Source organism: Anolis sagrei, chromosome 2 (assembly GCF_037176765.1).
Source record: "Anolis sagrei isolate rAnoSag1 chromosome 2, rAnoSag1.mat, whole genome shotgun sequence".
In the NCBI taxonomy this organism is placed as follows: domain Eukaryota; kingdom Metazoa; phylum Chordata; class Lepidosauria; order Squamata; family Dactyloidae; genus Anolis; species Anolis sagrei.
This window is the reverse complement of record NC_090022.1, coordinates 145,370,261-145,388,911: the sequence shown is the minus strand read 5'-3', so window position 1 is coordinate 145,388,911 and position 18,651 is coordinate 145,370,261. Positions and strand designations below refer to the sequence as shown.

Genomic DNA, 18,651 nt, shown 5'->3' with positions numbered 1-18,651 from the left:
GGAAAGAAGGAAAGAGGTAGAGAAGGAAGAAAGTGGAAGGAAAAGAAAAAGGGGAAAGAAGGAAAGAGGTAGAGAAGGAAGGAAGAAAGTGGAAGGAAAAGAAAAGGGGGAAAGAAGGAAAGAGGCAGAGAAGGAAGAAAGTGGAAGGAAAAGAAAAAGGGGAAAGAAGGAAAGAGGTAGAGAAGGAAGAAAGTGGAAGGAAAAGAAAAAGGGGAAAGAAGGAAAGAGGTAGAGAAGGAAGGAAGAAAGTGGAAGGAAAAGAAAAGGGGGAAAGAAGGAAAGAGGCAGAGAAGGAAGAAAGTGGAAGGAAAAGAAAAAGGGGAAAGAAGGAAAGAGGTAGAGAAGGAAGAAAGTGGAAGGAAAAGAAAAAGGGGAAAGAAGGAAAGAGGTAGAGAAGGAAGGAAGAAAGTGGAAGGAAAAGAAAAGGGGGAAAGAAGGAAAGAGGCAGAGAAGGAAGAAAGTGGAAGGAAAAGAAAAAGGGGAAAGAAGGAAAGAGGCAGAGAAGGAAGGAAGGAGAGAAGGAGCGAAAGGAAGGAGGGAAAGGAGAGGAAGAGGGAAGGAAGGTTGTCCAAAGCAATGCGTGGCGAGTACAGCTAGTAAAATAAACGAATGAAAGACCTGCACTGGAGTGAAGAATGAGTGCAGTTTGGGGCCACTTCCAAGGCTGCCCTCCTGCGCCTTGGCCCTAGCAAGCCTCCTTCCCTTCTGCTCGGGCAGCCAAGCGGGTGCCCTCGGGGCCACCCCCCCCCCCTTCCCTGCTGCTCCCTCCAACTTTCCTCTCGCTCTACAGGTGGCTTGTTCCTTTAAGGGAGAGCCTTCAGGGTGGGTTTTTTAGTAGCCATGGCAACTCCTAAATTTGAGGCGAAGATGCAGAGAGAGGCGCCAAGTGGGAGGGAGGGGAGGGAGGGCTGGGGCCGCTGCCCTCGCGCGCCCCCTGCAGGCCAAGGCGGGCCAGTGGCAACGCGGAGCAACTTTGGGCTCGGAGTGGGGAGGAGGAGGAAGAAGAAGAAGAGGAGGAAGAAGGGAAGGAAGAAGAGGAGGAGAAGAGGAGGAAGGAGAGGAAGGAGAGGAGGACGCACCGTCGGACTTGCGGAAAAAAGGGCGGTCGAGGATGAGGAGCTCCTGTGCGGCTGCTTCCAGATCGGGATGCTCAGTAGAAGAGGAGGAGGAGGAGGAGGAAGAAAGGCTCCCGAAGCAGCCCATCACCCGGGATGGGGGCCGCCCCTAAGCAAGAGCCGGGCGTGCTGGAGGGCTTCCCTCCCCCGGGCCACTTGCTTCTCCATCTTCACCCTCTTGTCCTCCGTGGCCCTCTTCCGTGGTTTCCTGGCCCCACCGACGGAGGGGACGCTCTTTGGCTCCCCCTGAGCCCGGTCTCCCCGCCCTACTCCCAGCCACCGTCCGTGGGAGTGGGGGCTGTTCCCGCGTGGGCCGCCTTGCCCTCTCTCTTCCCCTCCTGCAGGTCTAAGGGGACTTTTCTTCCCTCCCGGGCAAACTCGGACGATGGAGGTGTCCCGGCGCCTGTCCTAAGATGCCCGTGATGAGGGGCCTCTTGGCTCCCCAAAACACCTTCCTGGATACCATCGCCACCCGCTTCGACGGCACCCGTGAGTTTGTCCCGTCCCGTCCCCCCTTTGTTTGAGGTCTTTGGTCCCCTCACCTGGTTGTCTACAATGTCGAAATAACAACAATGCAGTTTGACACCACTTCGGCATGGCATGACTGGATGCTCTGGAAGCCTGGGAGATGGAGCTTTGCAACCTTGCCTTCTCTGCCAAAGAGTTCTGGTGCCTCGGCAAACTGCAACTCCCAGGGTCCCATAGCATTGAACCAGGTGGTGTCAAGCTGCATTAATTCTGCAGTGGAGATGCTCCCACTAGCTTTTTCTTTTGGTCGTGTCAGGAATGACTTGAAAAACTGCAAGTAGCTTCTGGTGTGAGAGAATTTGCCATCTGCAAGGAAGGAGTTGCTCAGGGGACGCCTCAATGTGTCCCCACATGAGGAGCTGGAGCTGATAGAGGGAGCTCACCTGCACTCTCCCCAGATTCGAACCTATGACCTGTCGGTCTTCAGTCCTGCCAGCACAGAGGTTTAACACACTGCGCCACTGGGGGCTCCTCCCGCTGGCTGATGGAAACAGAGAAAAGGGGGCTTTACAGGCTGGAGGTGTGTTTCAGGTGCAGTGCAAGGGTTACAGGTTAAGAGGTAGGGTCTAATGCAAGACCTACTCTGTGCTGCATGCCCCACCAGGTGTATGGAAGTGTGGAAAACCTATACTGGAATCCCCACATTCTGTTGCCCTCGCAAAGCATGAAATAGCATGTGGAATGATGTAGTGCAATGGGTTAAACCCTTGTGCTGGTATCCAGGGAGAGCGGGTTGAGCTCCCGCTGTCAGCTCTAGTTCCTCATGCAGGGGCATGAGAGATGCCTCCCACAAGGATGGTAAAACTTCTGGGTGTCCCCTGGGCAATATCCTTGCAGATGGCCAATTCGCTCACACCAGAAGCGACTTGCAGTTTTTCAAGCTACTTCTGACATGGAAAAAAATATATAGTAAGAAATGTATTGTCTTGTCGAAGACCTCACACCTCTGAGGATGTCTGCCATAGATGCAGGTGAAATGTCAGGAGAGAATGCTTCTAGAACCTGGCCATATAGCCCAAAAAACCTAGAACAACCCTATAGTAAGAAAGGAAATGGTTTAAGTTCTGTTGCTGAAGCTAAAGTGATCTTATAGGGCACGTTACTTGGGAACTCTATAAGCTGCACTGAGCTGCAATTAAATCACGATAATTTATAAACATATAAATCATTTTAAGCTCTTTATTATGCAACCTTATGGCTTTCTGTCCATACACGCCTGAGCTGCATGTGGGTCTTGGGCAAGCTCTGCGTTCATTCAACGGAAATCCTTAATCTTAGGGCACAAGTGGAGATTGTGTGGCATTCCTGACCATGTTGGACTCTCATGACCAGCATTAGCCTTGCAGGCTCAGGTGAATGGGAGGTCAAGTCCAACAACATCTGGGGATCTGCATGTTTCCTCTCCCAGGTGTTGACTGTCCACGCTATATAGAACAAGATGTTTACATTTTGAGTATTTCTTCATAAAGGTTTGCTCTGTGTATATCTTGAGGAGACTGACATTCCTCAGGGAATTTCACTAGTAATTACACTATATAAATTTTTTTTGAAAAAAAATCTTTTTCTAGTTTGAAAGTTTTATTTCGTGTTTAATTGTGTGCTACTTACTTCAAAAGTTGTTGTTATACTTCAGAAACTTCGTTTTTGTGGCTGCCACAAACTATGTTGAATTCGTTGTGACTCATATGAGACGTTCCTCGAAAAATGATAGCATGTGCTGCAGGATGTCCCACAAAAAACAAAGTTTGTGCAGTTTAATAACCATGTTTTCATGATAGAACCAATTAGGAAAAGATGTACATAACCCAGGAACAAAAATCATGTTACATAGTATTACAATTACCACCTCTGCCCCATTTTTGTAGGTAAGGAGGGCTGTACTTGCCGAGTGAAATTACCTTTTGTGACAGATATAGCATCCCTCCACCTATGTACTGAGTGATTAGGTATGAGAAAGAGTGTTTCCAAAGCCATTGAGTGGCACCTTGAACTTTGCATCTAGAACATCTTAAGATTGCACACTGAAATAACATACAATCCCCCCTTTCTCTTTCCTGTTCTACCAATATATCTTTGTTGCATGTGTATGCAACGGATAGGAGTTTGCAATTGTGTGTTTTCAGGGACACTAAGTTGGACCATAGCCACCAGCTGAGCCTACATTTCAGAGTCCTGCTTTTGTGGATCTTGTGATGTGTCAAATGGACCTTGGATATATTGAATGTACTTCAAATGTCTAAGTGTGGCAAAGGTGTGTTAATGAGTCTGAGCTATTTCTCCTTCCAAACTGTAATCATAATGGGTTGTTGTAAGTTTTTTCGGGCTATATGGCCATGTTCTAGAGGCATTTTCTCCTGACATTTCGCCTGCATCTGTGGCAAGCATCCTCAGAGGTAGTGAGGTCATAATGTAATCATAATGTGTGAAATGAGTAACGGGATTGAAGACTTTTCTGTAGGACAAGGATTTGGAAAGGCAGAGGCATCAGATGATTTCTTGTATGGAGTTGAGAGTGGCTTGTTATCTGGAGCAGAAGTAATTTAGTTAGCTTGATGATGTTGATTACAATTGTCCACCAAGTTGTTCAGGATGGCAAAGACAGCTCTTTATCTCACAACTACCTCATGAAGCAAGCACCTCAAAGGATGCAGAAACAGTGTTTTTTATATATTGGCCCAAAGATCACCCAGATGCTGTTTTCAAAAAGTTATAGGAAAACCCTGGCTTTGTTAGGACTGGGCTGTGGTGCAGCTAGTTAGTAGCCAGCTGCATTAAATCACTACTGATCAAGAGGTCATGAGTTCGAAGCCAGCCTGGGTTGGAGTGAGCTCCCGACCATTAATAGTCAAACTTGCTGTTGACCTATGCAGCCCAAAAGACAGTTGCATCTGTCAAGTAGGAAATTTAGGTACCGTTTTATGCGAGGAGGCTAATTTAACTAATTTACGACACCATAAAATCTTCAGCAGCATGCGTAAGAATAAGGAAGTACTCCATCAAGGACTCGGTGTCACAAGATGACAGTGAAGTGGCAGCTCCCCCTGTGGCCAGAATCAAGCATATCCTCATGAAGCCGAAAAGTTGGACTGTTAAATTGCCTCTGTGTATGTCTATATATGTTGTATGTCTATAGCATTAAATGTATTGTCGAAGGCTTTCATGGCCAGAATCACTGAGTTCTTGTGGGTCTTTTCGGGCTATATGGCCATGTTCTAGAGGCATTTCTCCTGACGTTTCACCTGCATCTATGGCAAGCATCCTCAGAGGTGAGGTCTGTTTGGTAACTGACAAACAGACCTCACCTCTGAGGATGCTTGCCATAGATGCAGGTGAAACATCAGGAGAAATGCCTCTAGAATATGGCCATATAGCCCGAAAAGACCCACAAGAACTCTATAGCATTAAATGTTTGCCATGTATATGTGCATTGTAATCCATCTTGAGCCTGCTGCGGGGTGAGAAGGGCGGAATATAAATACTATAAATAAATAAATAAAACTGGGAATCTTTGGGTTTCATTGAGGTTTCCCCTAGTCTCCCACTCCTCATAATTTGAGCACCTGTGAGTCACATTACCACTTTAGAAAGACTCACTTTCACCACCCTGTAGTTGGACTAGCTTTGTTTTGAAGCTTGAATCAGGATGGGATGACAGACCTTTTGAATATACTCAGCATTTGTCATAGCTCATGCCTTCAAACATTCAAAGGTTGACTCAGGCAACCTGGTACTTTCCAAAGGATTTAGAGTACAACTCCATTAATTGAGTTCACAGGAATTACAGACCCAAACCTATCCTAGAAGATGCTCACACAGTGTTTCATAAGTCAGTCTTCATGAACATGCTTCCTCTTAAATGCTTTGGACTTCTGTAATTACTCAGTTTGTCCATACAGTCCAAATCTTTTGGAAGGCAACAGGCTAGGAAAGGCATAAAGAATAACATCCTAAACAGGGTATGCACATTCCTTTCTCACCATTGGCTATGCTAGGTAGGGCTGATGAGAGTTGTCCAGATAATTGGGAAAGCATCAAGATAATCCGTCATTTAGAATATGTCCTGTCCACATTAGCAGGACTGATGGGAGTGGTGGTCCAAATAGTTTAGAAGGTACCAGGCTGAGAGAAAGCATTCAGAATAACATCTTTAGGAATCAGTAGTGTTCCAGATGAAGTTGAACTCCAATTCCCACCAGCTTTTCCAGCATGTGCTATCATGAAAGATAACAAATACAGTCATTCATCTGATGTCATATGCACTCAAATGGCTCACAACAAGAACAGCTCTACTGTTTTATTGGCTTTGGTTCAAACCTGGTTGGTAGAAGGTGGGATAAGGTAGTGGGGGAACCTTTCCCCATCATATGCTCCTCTCCTAGTTTGTTTTCTAGGTCATCTGCTTCTCACATAAATGCTTCTTCTTTTCTCCCTGTAGGACAGCGTTTCTCAACCTGGGGGGTGGAACCCCAGGGGGGTTGGGGGGTTGGGAGGGGGGGTGTTAGAGGGGTTGCCAAAGACCATCGGAAAACACAGTATTTTCTATTGGTCATGGGGTTCTGTGTGGGAAGTTTGACCCAATTCTATCACTGGTGGGGTTCAAGGGGCTCTTTGATTATAGGTGAACTATAAATCCCAGCAACTACAACTCCCAAATGTCAAGGACCGTTTTCCCCAAACTCCACCAGTGTTCACATTGAGCATATTGAGTATTTGTGCCAAGTTTGGTCCTGATCCATCATAGTTTGAGTTCACAGTGTTCTCTGGATATAAGTGAACTACAACTCCAAAACTCAAGGTCAATGCCCACCAAACCCTTCCAATATTTTCTGTTGGTCATGGGAGTTCTGTGTGCCAAGATTGGTTCAGTTCCATTGTTGGTGGAGCTCAGAAGGCTCATTGTTTGTAGGTGAACTATAAATCCCAGCAACTACAAATCCCAAATGACAAAATCAACCCACACCTCAACTCCACAGTATTCAAATTTGGGTGTATCAGGTATTTGTGCCAAATTTGGTCCTGTGAATGAAAATACTTCCTTTATGATTTACGATTCATCACAGTAGCAAAATTACAGTTATGAAGTAGTAACAAAAATAATTTTATGGCTGGGGGTCATGACAACATGAAGAACTGTGTTAAGGGGTTGCAGCATTAGGAAGGATGAGAAACACTGCGGAAGGAGAAGTAAGATTCCATTCTTAGCATTGATCAAAAGGCAGGATTGGAGAGGGAAATTCAGGAAATGCTAATCCATTTGCAGTCCTCCTGAATTTGGTGCAGTGCTGATGGATGGATGGATGGGATTCTATTGCTTGCTTGCTTTCTCTTGGAGATTACAGGTTCAGTAGGGAATTACTCTGAACTTACAAAAGGAATGTTCTTTGGGAGGAAAGGTACAAAGTCTCCCTGATCATTTGGTGGAGTCAGTGATAAGTTCCCACCATTATCTTTATTCCTACAGGGAATTCACATGTGGTTCTTGAGAGATGTGTCTTTTGTGAAGACTGGTGATTGTTTGTTTGTGACTGTGGGCATTAGGAAGTCTACTCAGTACTTGGACTAAGAAATCTCTGTCAGACAGGAGTAGACAGGCAGTAGTAGGTTTTTGATTCGCAGAAAGCCAACTAAGGTTTTATATCCCTGAATTACTTAACAGTCTTTAACAGAAAATTGGAGTAACTGGGGTATCTGTGTGGAAAGTCAATGCAATTCTGGTAATCATCATAATTTTCTAAACTCAGTCTTCTTTTGTAAATGCATTTCATTTTTATCCAGGCTGCAGTTGGTATATCTTGGAGTTTTGATCAATAGCAATATAGATCCCACAAACATAAAGGTTGCCTGCCTATGTTAAAGGATAATGAGAGTTTCAGTATCTTTCAAATTCAGCATTGAGGAAAGATGCCTTGTAGGTATTCATACATTTCTGTGGTTTACCTGTTTTTCTGCAAAGTCTACCGGAGTTCATAATAATGCAGGGGATGGCACCATACCACATAGACAGTTAATCTCAATAGTGTTTGCATAGCATAGAGAACGCGTGGATCTCAGCTGCTAGACTTTTGTTACAATCAGTAAAGATTGCATTGAACTACCAGAATGCAGTGTATGCTTTGATTCAGATTATGATTCATTGTCTTTTGAGTTGTACTGTTTATTCAGACTATTGTAGCTGAGGGAGAGTTCTGTGTAACTAGTCAGATCTCTTAGTATAGTGAATTTGTTCACTTCCAAATATTAAAAGCATGTGTGCTAATGACTTCTCTTACTCTTCGGGAAAGCATAATAATAATATAATAAAACTTTATTTATACCCCACCACCATCTCCCCAAGGGACTCGGAGCAGCTTACATGAGGCCAAGCCCAACAACACATCAATAAAAACAACAACAACAAGCAAAATAAACAATACAATTAGTATAACTCACATGTAGACAATAAAACACATGTTTCTCCGTTTTCTGTATTGTATCTTCCAATATATTTTTTTAAAGGTACAAAACACTATCTGAAGTCTAGATAGTGTTCCTAATGACTTTTAGTTGGGAGGATGGTCATTTGTGGTTACTATATTTTGGAAAATGCTTCAGTAAGCAATGATGATGAAAAATAATCAAGTAAAGTCTGCAAACACTTTTAAAATTAAGCTTCCTCGTGTGTACTGTGGTGCCTGAGCAGGAGATCATAAGAATACAGGAACCAGTGCCACTAAAAATCATACAAATCTTTTTAAAAAGCTGACACTTCATTATGTCAGCTTTCAGGCTGCTGCACATATGGGCTGGACTCCCACTCTCCTTCCCATGAAAGCATTGCTCATATTGGTGTCAAGGAGCCCTCGGTGGTGCAGAGGGTTAAACCCTTGTGCTGGCAGGACTGAAGACCGACAGGTTGCAGGTTCGAATCTGGGGAGAGCGTGGATGAGCTCCCTCTGTCAGCTCCAGTTCCCCGTGTGGGAGCATGAGAGAAGCCTCCCACAAGCATGGTAAAACATCAAAACATCTGGGCATCCCCTGTGCAACGTCCTTGTAAATGACCAATTCTCTCACATCAGAAGGGACTTGCGGTTTCTCAAGTCACTCCTGACATGAATATAGAAAATATAGATAGAGAGATAGATAGATAGATAGATAGATAGATAGATAGATAGATAGATATAGATAGAGATAGATGTCAAGGTTGTTGGTGATGGGGTAAGTAGGGATGCTTACCCCCTACCCAATTTTATTACAGTAAATTCAGATACACACTCAGCCACTCAGCAAGAGTTTGAGAGTGATCTCTGAGAATCCAGCTGCCAGTTGAGAAGTTTCTGCACTTTTATGGATGAGTGTTTTTGTGAGCCAGCAGGCAGCTCAAAAGAATGCAGCTTGTTTTGATCTAATGCTTTACAAGATTTGGTTGTCATAATTATATACTGAAACTATAAACTCAGTTTGATGCAAGTGTACAGAAATAAAATTGTCGTTCAAGTCCACACATGACAGGCGACCATGCTATGAGTTAAACCCATATGATAGGAGACAAGGTTTACAATGTGGTGGAGTCTCCTTCTCTGGAAGTTTTAAGCAGAGTCTGGATGACCACCTGTTGGTGATGCTGTGATTGTGTGTTCCTGAATGGCAGAATGTAGTTGGGCTACATGGCATTTGAGCTTTCTTCCAACTCTATGATTTTACATGTAATATGCCAGACATGGAAGGTACTCCAGTATTGTTATAGAGATGTAGTATTTTTATGGTTCCTATGGAGAAGGATCCTACAGAAGCTAAAAATCATAGAATCATAGAGTTGGAAAGAGACCACGTGTGGGCCTTCTAGTCCAACCTCATTCTGCCATGCAGGAAAAGCACAAAGGACCTCAGACAGATGGCCATCTAGCCTCTGTTTAAAAGCCTCCAAGGAAGGAGCTTCCACCAGTCTCCAGGGCAGAGAGTTCCACTGTTGAACAGCTCCTTCCTAATGTCCTGGTGGAATCTCCTTTCCTGCAATTTAGAGTTTGATAAGAGAAGAGCTAGCAAGGAGAAAAAGGGCTAGATGATTATATATTATTTTACTAAATTTAACCTGCTCTCTCTCCTCTCTTCTTCCCATCCTGCTTACTTTTTCTAGTGTCTTTCTCTAATTTTCTTCTCCCTCTTTCCATCCATAAGCCTCAGGGCAAGCCCTGTCTCTCTCTCTTACACACACACACACACACACACACACACACACACACACACACATATATAGGACCTTAAATTAAATAACTGCAACTTATATAATCCATTATTTATATAACCTAGATTTATGATCCCAGCAGGAACCTCAAGGCGTAAAAACTGTTAAAAAGTCATAAACTAAAAATATAACATTTTAAATAGGAAATAAACCAATTAAAATTGTAGTAAAAAGGACAAAACAGGTCCACCAAAAGCCTTTTGTAATAATCACATGCAGCTTCATCACTTTCAACAGTCACATATTATGTACAAATCCAAACAATGTGGCATGTCCTAATGTATTCATGAAGTGGTGCAAGAAAATGCAAAGGTTGGATTTCTACCTCCTGATTAGATTTGCCATGCTTTCCTTTCTTCCTGGTCTTGTTGAGTCACAGTGCTTCTATAGCTTGTAGTTTTTCATCTAGTAAATGAAGATGGTGGAATCAGAAACGAAACCTTTTCTGCCAACATCATCTCTATAGCTAGTTCTTGACCTGCACTTTCTCCATGTCCTTGTATGGCCCTTTATCTTTCACTAGGAGCCTCGGTGAGAACCCCACCTGTTCCTCTACAGCAGTATTTCTCAACCTGGGGGTCAGGACCCTTGGGGTTGGGTCATGAGGAGGTTTCAGAGGGGTCACCAAAGATAATCAGAAAACATATATTTCTGATGGTCTTAGGGACCCTTTTGGCAGAGAAGGCTGAAGATCTCTCCGCCTATCCTTCTCTTCCTTTTTGGAAACAGACTGCGAATCCTCCCACGAAAAGTCCTCCTTCGCTGTGACTGGCTGGCCTCTCAGCTAAGGAGAGGGCTGTTTATGAGACTCCAAGTGAGAGCAGATATGCTTGGTACATGACAGCATGGTGCATGTGCGAGGGAGAGTGTATGAGGCTGGAAAGAGGCTCATGCCAGCGAGTCCCTTCAAGGCATAGGGGTTCTGTGTAGGAACTTTGACTCAATTCTTTCATTGGTGGGGTTCAGGATGCTCTTTGATTGTAGATGAACTATAAATCCCAGCAACTACAACTCCCAAATGTCAAGGTCTATTTTCCCCAAACTCCACCACTGTTCACATTTGGGCATTTTAAGCATTCATGCCAAGTTTGGTCAGATATATCATTGTTTGAGTCTACAGTGCTCTCTGGATGTAGATGAACTACAACTCCAAAACTCAAGGTCAGTGTCCAGCAAAACTTTATTTATTTATTTATTTATTTCTTGCACTTATTGACCGCCCCTCTCAGCCCGAGGGCGACTCGGGGCGGTGAACAACAACACAGAGACAATGTACAGTGAGCCGTGACAATACAAACCAGACAAATACAACATAACATATACTTATACTAAAAATCCGCTTCGTCAAGTCCTGGGGTCATAGCCAATTTCGTAGTCCTAGTTCATTCCATTGTCATTCAATACACTCAGTTGAAGGCCTGCTCGAAGAGCCATGTTTTCAGGCCCCTACGAAAGGCCATCAAGGAGGGCGCCTGTCTAACTTCAGCAGGGAGGGTGTTCCACAGCCGGGGGGCCACCACCGAGAAGGCCCGCTCCCTCGTCCCCGCCAGACGTGCCTGTGAGGCAGGCGGGACCGAGAGCAGGGCCTCCCCGGATGATCTCAAGGCCCTCGTGGGCTCGTAGGCCGAGATGCGGTCTGCAAGGTATTTTGGGCCGGAACCGTTTAGGGCTTTGTAGGATAACACCAGCACCTTAAATTGGGCCCGGTAGCAGATCGGCAGCCAGTGGAGCTGGGACAGCAGGGGCGTTGTATGCTCTCTGCGTCCAGCCCCCGTTAACAACATGGCTGCCGCGCGCTGGACTAGCTGGAGCTTCCGGACCGTCTTCAAGGGCAGCCCCACGTAGAGAGCGTTGCAGTAGTCGAGGCGGGATGTGACCAAAGCGTGTACCACCGTGGCCAAGTCAGACTTCCCAAGATACGGGCGCAGCTGGCGCACGAGCCTAAGCTGTGCAAATGCTCCCCTGGTCACCGCTGAAACCTGGGGCTCCAGGCTCAGCGATGAGTCCAGGGTCACACCCAAGCTGCGAACCTGCGCCTTCAAGGGGAGTGCGACCCCGTCCAGCACAGGCTGTAACCCTATACCCTGTTCGGCCTTGCGACTGACCAGGAGTACCTCTGTCTTGTCTGGATTTAATTTCAGTTTGTTCGCCCTCATCCAGACCATTACAGCGGCCAGGCACCGGTTCAGGACTTCGACGGCCTCCTTAGTAGCAGGTGGGAAGGAGTGACAGAGTTGGACGTCATCTGCGTACAGGTGACACCGCACCCCGAAACTCCGGATGATCTCACCCAGCGGCTTCATGTAGATGTTAAACAGCAAGGGGGACAAGATGGAACCCTGAGGAACGCCACAAGTCAACGGCTGCGGCGTTGAACAGGAGTCCCCCAATAACACCTTCTGAGTACGACCCTCCAGAAATGACCGGAGCCACTGCAAAGCAGTGCCCCCGAGACCCATCCCTGCAAGGCGCCCCAGGAGAATACCATGGTCGACGGTATCGAAGGCCGCTGAGAGGTCCAGGAGCACCAACAGGGACACACTCCCCCTGTCTAGCTCCCGACGGAGATCATCCACTAAGGCGACCAAGACCGTCTCGGTACCATGTCCCGGTCTGAAACCAGACTGTGCCGGATCCAGATAATCCGTGTCTCTCAAGAATACCTGGAGTTGTGAGGCCACCACGCTTTCCATGACTTTGCCCAAGAAGGGAAGATTGGAAACAGGCCGAAAGTTGTCCAATTTAGTGGGGTCAAGTGATGGTTTCTTCAACAGCGGCTTTATAACAGCCTGTTTTAGGCTCGCTGGAATCTTGCCTTCCCGAAGGGAGGCGTTAACCACCACCGTTACCCACTCGGCCAATCCCCCTCTGGCCTCCTTAAGAAGCCAGGATGGGCAGGGGTCTAGGATGGACGTGGTGGGTCTCATTCCTCCAAGTACCTTGTCCACATCCTCGGGTTTCACAAACTGAAAAGAATCCAACAAAATCTGACAAGCAGGTGCTTGTGTCACATCCACGGAGACTGCATCTAATGTGGCGTCCAGCCCAGAACGGATCAAAGCGACTTTGTCTGCAAAGAACCGAGCAAATGCTTCACAGCGCGTTGTCGAGTTGTCAGGGCTCCCACCGGTGGGGGGAGTTAAAAGGCCTCTGACAACCCGAAACAACTCCGCCGGACGGTTCTTTGCAGACGCAATAGTGGCCGCAAAGAAAATTTTCTTTGCGGCTTTTATTGCCGCGGCATATGCCCTCAGAAAGGACACAAACCGTGCTCGGTTTGACTCGCTTGGGTCCGATCGCCACACGCTCTCTAGAACCCTCTTCCTTCGCTTCATCGCTGCCAGCTCCTCGGTGAACCAAGGGGCTGGTTTAGCTCGGTTACTTGAGAGGGGACGTTCCGGAGCGATCATGTCAATAGCCCTGGTCATCTCCCCATTCCAGAGAGCGACCAAGGCCTCGACATTGTCACCTACCGCGGTGGCGGGAAACTCCCCAAGAGCCGTCAGGAATCCGTTCGGATCCATTAGCCTCCTGGGGCGGACCATCTTAATGGGTCCTCCACCCTTGCGGAGGTTAGGGGGCGCAGTGAGCCCAAATCTAATCAGGAAGTGGTCGGTCCACGGCAACGGAGAGATGGACAACTCCTCCACACCGCCACCCTGCTCCCATCCCTGGCAGAAAACCAAGTCCAATGTGTGTCCAGCACAGTGGGTGGGGCCAGTTATTTGTTGGGACAGCCCCATGGTTGCCATGGCGGACATGAAGTCCTGAGCCGCACCTGTGAGGGTTGTCTCGGCGTGGATGTTGAAGTCCCCCAGCACAAGAAGCCGTTGGGACTCCACCGCCAGGCTCGAGACCACCCCCGCTAGCTCAGGTAGGGAGACTGTAGTGCAGCGAGGTGGACGGTACACTAGCAGAATCCCTATTCTGTCCCGGTCACCCACCCTCAGGTGGACGCATTCAAAATTTGTGGTCTGCGGGATGGGGCTCCTGGTTAGATGAATGGTATCTCTATAGACCACTGCGACCCCGCCTCCCCGTCCTCCGGCTCTTGGTTGGTGTTGCACGGAGAAACCTGGAGGACAAAGCTGGGAGAGATTTACGCCCCCCGCTTCATCCAGCCAGGTCTCCGTGATGCACGCCAGATCTGCCCGCTCCTCCAGGATTAAGTCCTGAATCCAAGTTGTTTTCCCGTTGACAGACCTGGCGTTCAACAACACCACCTTCAAGCCAGAGGGCCCGCTCACCTGGTTACACCAAATTACCTTAGGAGACCTATTGGGAATAGTTAATTTGGAAAAGCGGTCCGAATCAGGCCGAATTCGAGGTCTCCTTCTCCCGCATCTCCTCCTTCCCACCACGACCTCTATGGGGGCCCCTCGGCTAGTGGAACACCTCCCCCCCTCCATGCCGCAGTTCTGAGCCATAAGGGTGCTTTCTCCTATGCTTGTTGTTAAATTTATTGGTTCTTGCCAGCATCCCCCCTCCCCCTCCTCCCCCCTCCCTACCACACTCTCAATCCCAGGCTCCGGAGTACCTCCTCTCCCGCCCCCTCCCCCACACCAGAGCAACACAAACAGTATCCAAAGGGGGGCAGGGGACCACATGGGTAGCAGTAATGCAGGTGGTAATATTGATATAACTAGTTCTTAAAGTGCAAGGCTTTCAGGAGCAGTCCGTCAATGAGCGAGGATGATCGTAAATTTCTTAGCAGCAAAACACATTCAAAGGCACATTAATAAGGTGCTAGGTCTAAAGTGCTCTACTTAGCGATATAAAGTGCGGCACAGAGGGACAGGGCAGGGGTGAAAGTGCTGGTGCAAACTAGCAGCAGATGGCAGGCGCCTAGGTGTTCTAAATCGTTCTTATTGCAATGATAACAGATGACAAACAATGACTATCGGAAAGTGCTAGTTGATATTATACGATGTTGACTAAATATTGCTATGACCCCGGTGAGACTCTAATGCGACTCTAGACGCATTTACAGTGTTTTCTTTACAGTGTTTACAACTTTACAGTGTTTTCTGTTGATCATGGGAGTTCTGTGTTCCAAGTTTGGTTCAGTTCCATCATTGGTGGAGTTCAGCATGCTCTTTGATTGTAGGAGAATCCCAGCAACTACAACCCCAAATGACAAAAGCAATGTCCCCACCTCCCCAACCCCACCAGTATTCAAATTTGGGCATATTGGGTATTTGTGCCAAATTTGGTCCAGTGAATGAAAATACATCCTGCATATCAGATATTTACATTATTTATTTATTTATTTATTTATTTATTTATTTATTTATTTACTATACTGGTATACCACCTTTCTCAGCCGACTCAAGGCGGTTTACAACAAGTCAGTACACATAACAACAAAATACAAATTAAACATTAAAACAGTATAAAACCACAATAGAAGCAACAAAAAAATAAAAACCAACATCACTATCATCAGCGTCTCCTAGTTAAATAACATTGTCCAAGTTCCATTGTCGAGTGATTCCATTTCCCATCAGTTACTCTGCATTGATAAACGCTTACTCATATAACCATGTCTTAGCTTGTCTCTGAAACATTAAGAGTGAGGGAGCTGATCTCCCTAGGGAGGCTGTTCCATAGCCAAGAGGCCACCACTGAGAAGGCCCTGTCTCTCGTCCATGCCAAACATACTTGTTACAAAGGCGGGATCCAGAGCAGGGCCTCCCCGGACGATCTTAAGTCCTAGATGGTTCATAAGGGGAGATGCGTTCGGACAGGTAAATTGGGCCAGAACTGTTTAGGGCTTTATGGACTAAAGCCAGCACTTTGAATTGTGCCCGGTAGCAGACTGGTAGCAGTGGAGCTGGCATAGCAGAGGAGTTGTATGCTCCCTGAGTGCTGCTCCTGTTAACAATCTGGCTGCCGTCTGTTGGACCATTTGAAGCTTCCGGACAGTCTTCAAAAGCAACCCCACGTAGAGCACGTTGCAGTAGTTTATATGGGATGTAACCAGAGCATGGACTACCGTGGCCACGTCAGGCTTTCCAATGTACGGGCGCAGCTTGTGCATCGTTGAAATGAGCTTAGGCCCCTTAGCAGGCAGGCCCTGAGGGGAATACGTTTGCCAATGTCTTTAGTTTCAGAAGGGGGTGGTGAGGGAACAACGTCTGCACCAGTCTATAAATAAATGATCCCTCCATGTCATATTAAATAATATTGCTGCAGTTGGGCTGCTGTGTAACCTGAACATTAACTGAACCAATCTGAGCCACCCCTCTCTCTTTCTCACACACCCTTTCTGGTAATTTTTGGTACAGTTAGAACGACAACACAATGACTTGCTCCTGCTCATGTTGAACTCTGGCATTCAGTCTCTCTGCACATGGTACAGTGTAGTTCATAACTATTGTGTGTCTGTATGTCTAAATTACTTTGAATAAGAAGAACTCTAACTTAACCTGTTGGTTTATTTTTGAACCATACATCAGAGATGGGGTGGAAGATAAAACCAGTCGTAAGAGATTTTAGGTCTTCTCTGCTCCTTTCCTCTCACGTATCATTATTACAAAGGTTAAATTTTCTGCTGGATGCAGTGGAGTGACCCCTCATTATCTTGCACTGCGAATCTATTTTGGTTCCAAGTTGAACTTAAATTAGCTGACTTTACTTTTCTAATCATTGTATAAATTGGGCAGATTTTTGCAGCTCTGATCATTAGAAAATTCCTACAGCTTCCAGAAGGAAATACATTGCTGCTGTTTAATGTTATACTTAAGCATACACACATTGATTTATTACATGAAATTTGAAATCACATAGTATAAGTTTACACTGAGGTTTTCTATGTTAACTTAATGGAGACTTACTTCCATCAGAGTTTGGAAAAGTTACTCTATTTGGAGTATGGCTGCAATCCTTCTGAGCTAGCTGAGAGGTTTCTGGGAATGGCAATATCACCAAAAAGGAGGAGCCCCCCATGGTGCAATGGGATAAGCCCTTGTGCTGGCAGGACTGCTGACCGAAAGGTCAGTGGTTCAAATTTGGGGTGTGGGGATGAGCTCCTGTCTGCCAGTTCCAGCTTCTCATGTGGGGAGATGAAAGATGCCTCCCACAGGATGGTAAAACATACGGGCATCCCCTGAGCAACATCCTTGCAGACAACCAATTATCTCACACTAGAAGCGACTTGCAGTTTCTCAAGTCACTCCTGACACCAAAAAACCCAAAAAACGGAGCGCTACCAGTTTTGACTTTCAGAAATGCATGCCACAGCTTGTAGCCCAAACTTTTAGCAACTTTGACAAAGTAGATGTTTATCTCCTCTTGTTCATTACTTAAGGCTATAGTTGACGTTGGGTTAGGACACTAATGGAGAAAATATGGCCAATTTTAAGTCCCATCACTCTGAGCAAGGATAACAATTTATTAGGAATGCTGTCAGTTGCAGTTCAAAAACATCTAAAGGCCACACAACTCCCAATTCTGGCACTTATCCTTTGCATACTATAGCATTGCTTTCTTGATGTATTCATTCATGTATCAGTAGTTATGGAATTCCTCCATAGGCTCACTGTAAATCTTCTTAGATGGACCCAAGCAATCTAAAATACCCCCAGAGGATACTTGGAGCCTGCATCACACGTAACAGAGTTACCATGAGAGCTGGCATAGTGTAGTGGCTGAGATACTATGTTATGAATCAAGATGTAAACCCTTAAAAATGCTGCAGCAGCTCATCCTAGCCAGCATCTCCAGATGCATTGAACTGCAACTCCCATCACCCACAGCCAAATCCTATGATTACATTGACTGCAGGTGGTGGGAGTAGTAGTCCACCAAATCTAGATGATGCCAGGTTAGGGAGTTCTGCACTATACCAAATAATTGCCTATTTGTGTAAAAACAACTATCATGATGGGAGGCGGCATTATTTTCTGGGGTTGTTATTGTTATGTACCATCAAGTCATTCCTGTTTATGGAGCCCCTAAAGAGAAGAGAAATTGCTAGAGATAAATCCCACAAGCAAAAGACACCCTGTGTATACAAGCTCCAACAGGGCACGGGAACACAACTGCCATAATGAAAATGCCATGGTAAAATTCCCACTTGACCATGAAAACCCCCTGGGTGATCTCAGGCAAGTCACACACTCTTAGCCCCAGAAAGTCTTATGATTTGAATCCTGTTCACCAGAATCATAGTCCAACACCACAATTGCTACTTTATGCTGGTTCCATTTGTCAGGGTGAAAATAATAAGGCAAAGATAAAGGACTCTCCCAAGCACTCCCCGCAAAAAACAAAAACCATCTACTTCTGGGGGATTTCATCCCTTTTGTTTGTTGATCAGTGATTCTCAACCTGTGGGTCCCCAGATGTTTTGGCCTTTAACTCCCAGAAATCCTAACAGTTGGTAAACTGGCTGGGATTTCTGGGAGTTGTAGGCCAAAACACTGGGGGACCCACAGGTTGGGAACGACTGCTTTAGATGCTTCAAGCAGTCAGTGTGTTCCTGTGTCCTGTTGGAACTTATATACACAGTATGTCTTTTACAGTGAGATTTATCTCTGGAAATTTCTCCTTGTTGCCTCCTGAGGCACGTGTTCTTGGAGAATACCTCTTCCTTCTATTCTTTGGGAGAGGCGTGGTTTTAGGGGTTCCTGTGTAAGAAGTGAGGACCATGAAGGCATGGTCCTTTCTGCAGCCCGGTTGTGAGGCCCATGCTCAGAAAACCTTGGCTTGATCCATGGCACATCTGTTGGCCCCCTCTCTCTTGGCTTTTGGGCATTTGGTTGTTAAGCATCTAATTCTGGAAGG

At 46.1% G+C, this 18,651-nt stretch overlaps 1 protein-coding gene across 1 annotated transcript in view; it reads left to right on the top strand.

The window, feature by feature from the left end:
• Positions 1-1,035: 1,035 nt before the first annotated feature.
• Positions 1,036-18,651, top strand: part of KCNH3 (potassium voltage-gated channel subfamily H member 3) — a 63,273-nt gene continuing 45,657 nt past the window's right edge. Inside the window, exon 1 of the mRNA XM_060763930.2 lies at positions 1,036-1,604. Within this exon, the coding sequence (XP_060619913.2) occupies positions 1,529-1,604 (76 nt within the window). The 5' untranslated portion in view covers positions 1,036-1,528. The remainder of the gene's footprint in view (positions 1,605-18,651) is intronic.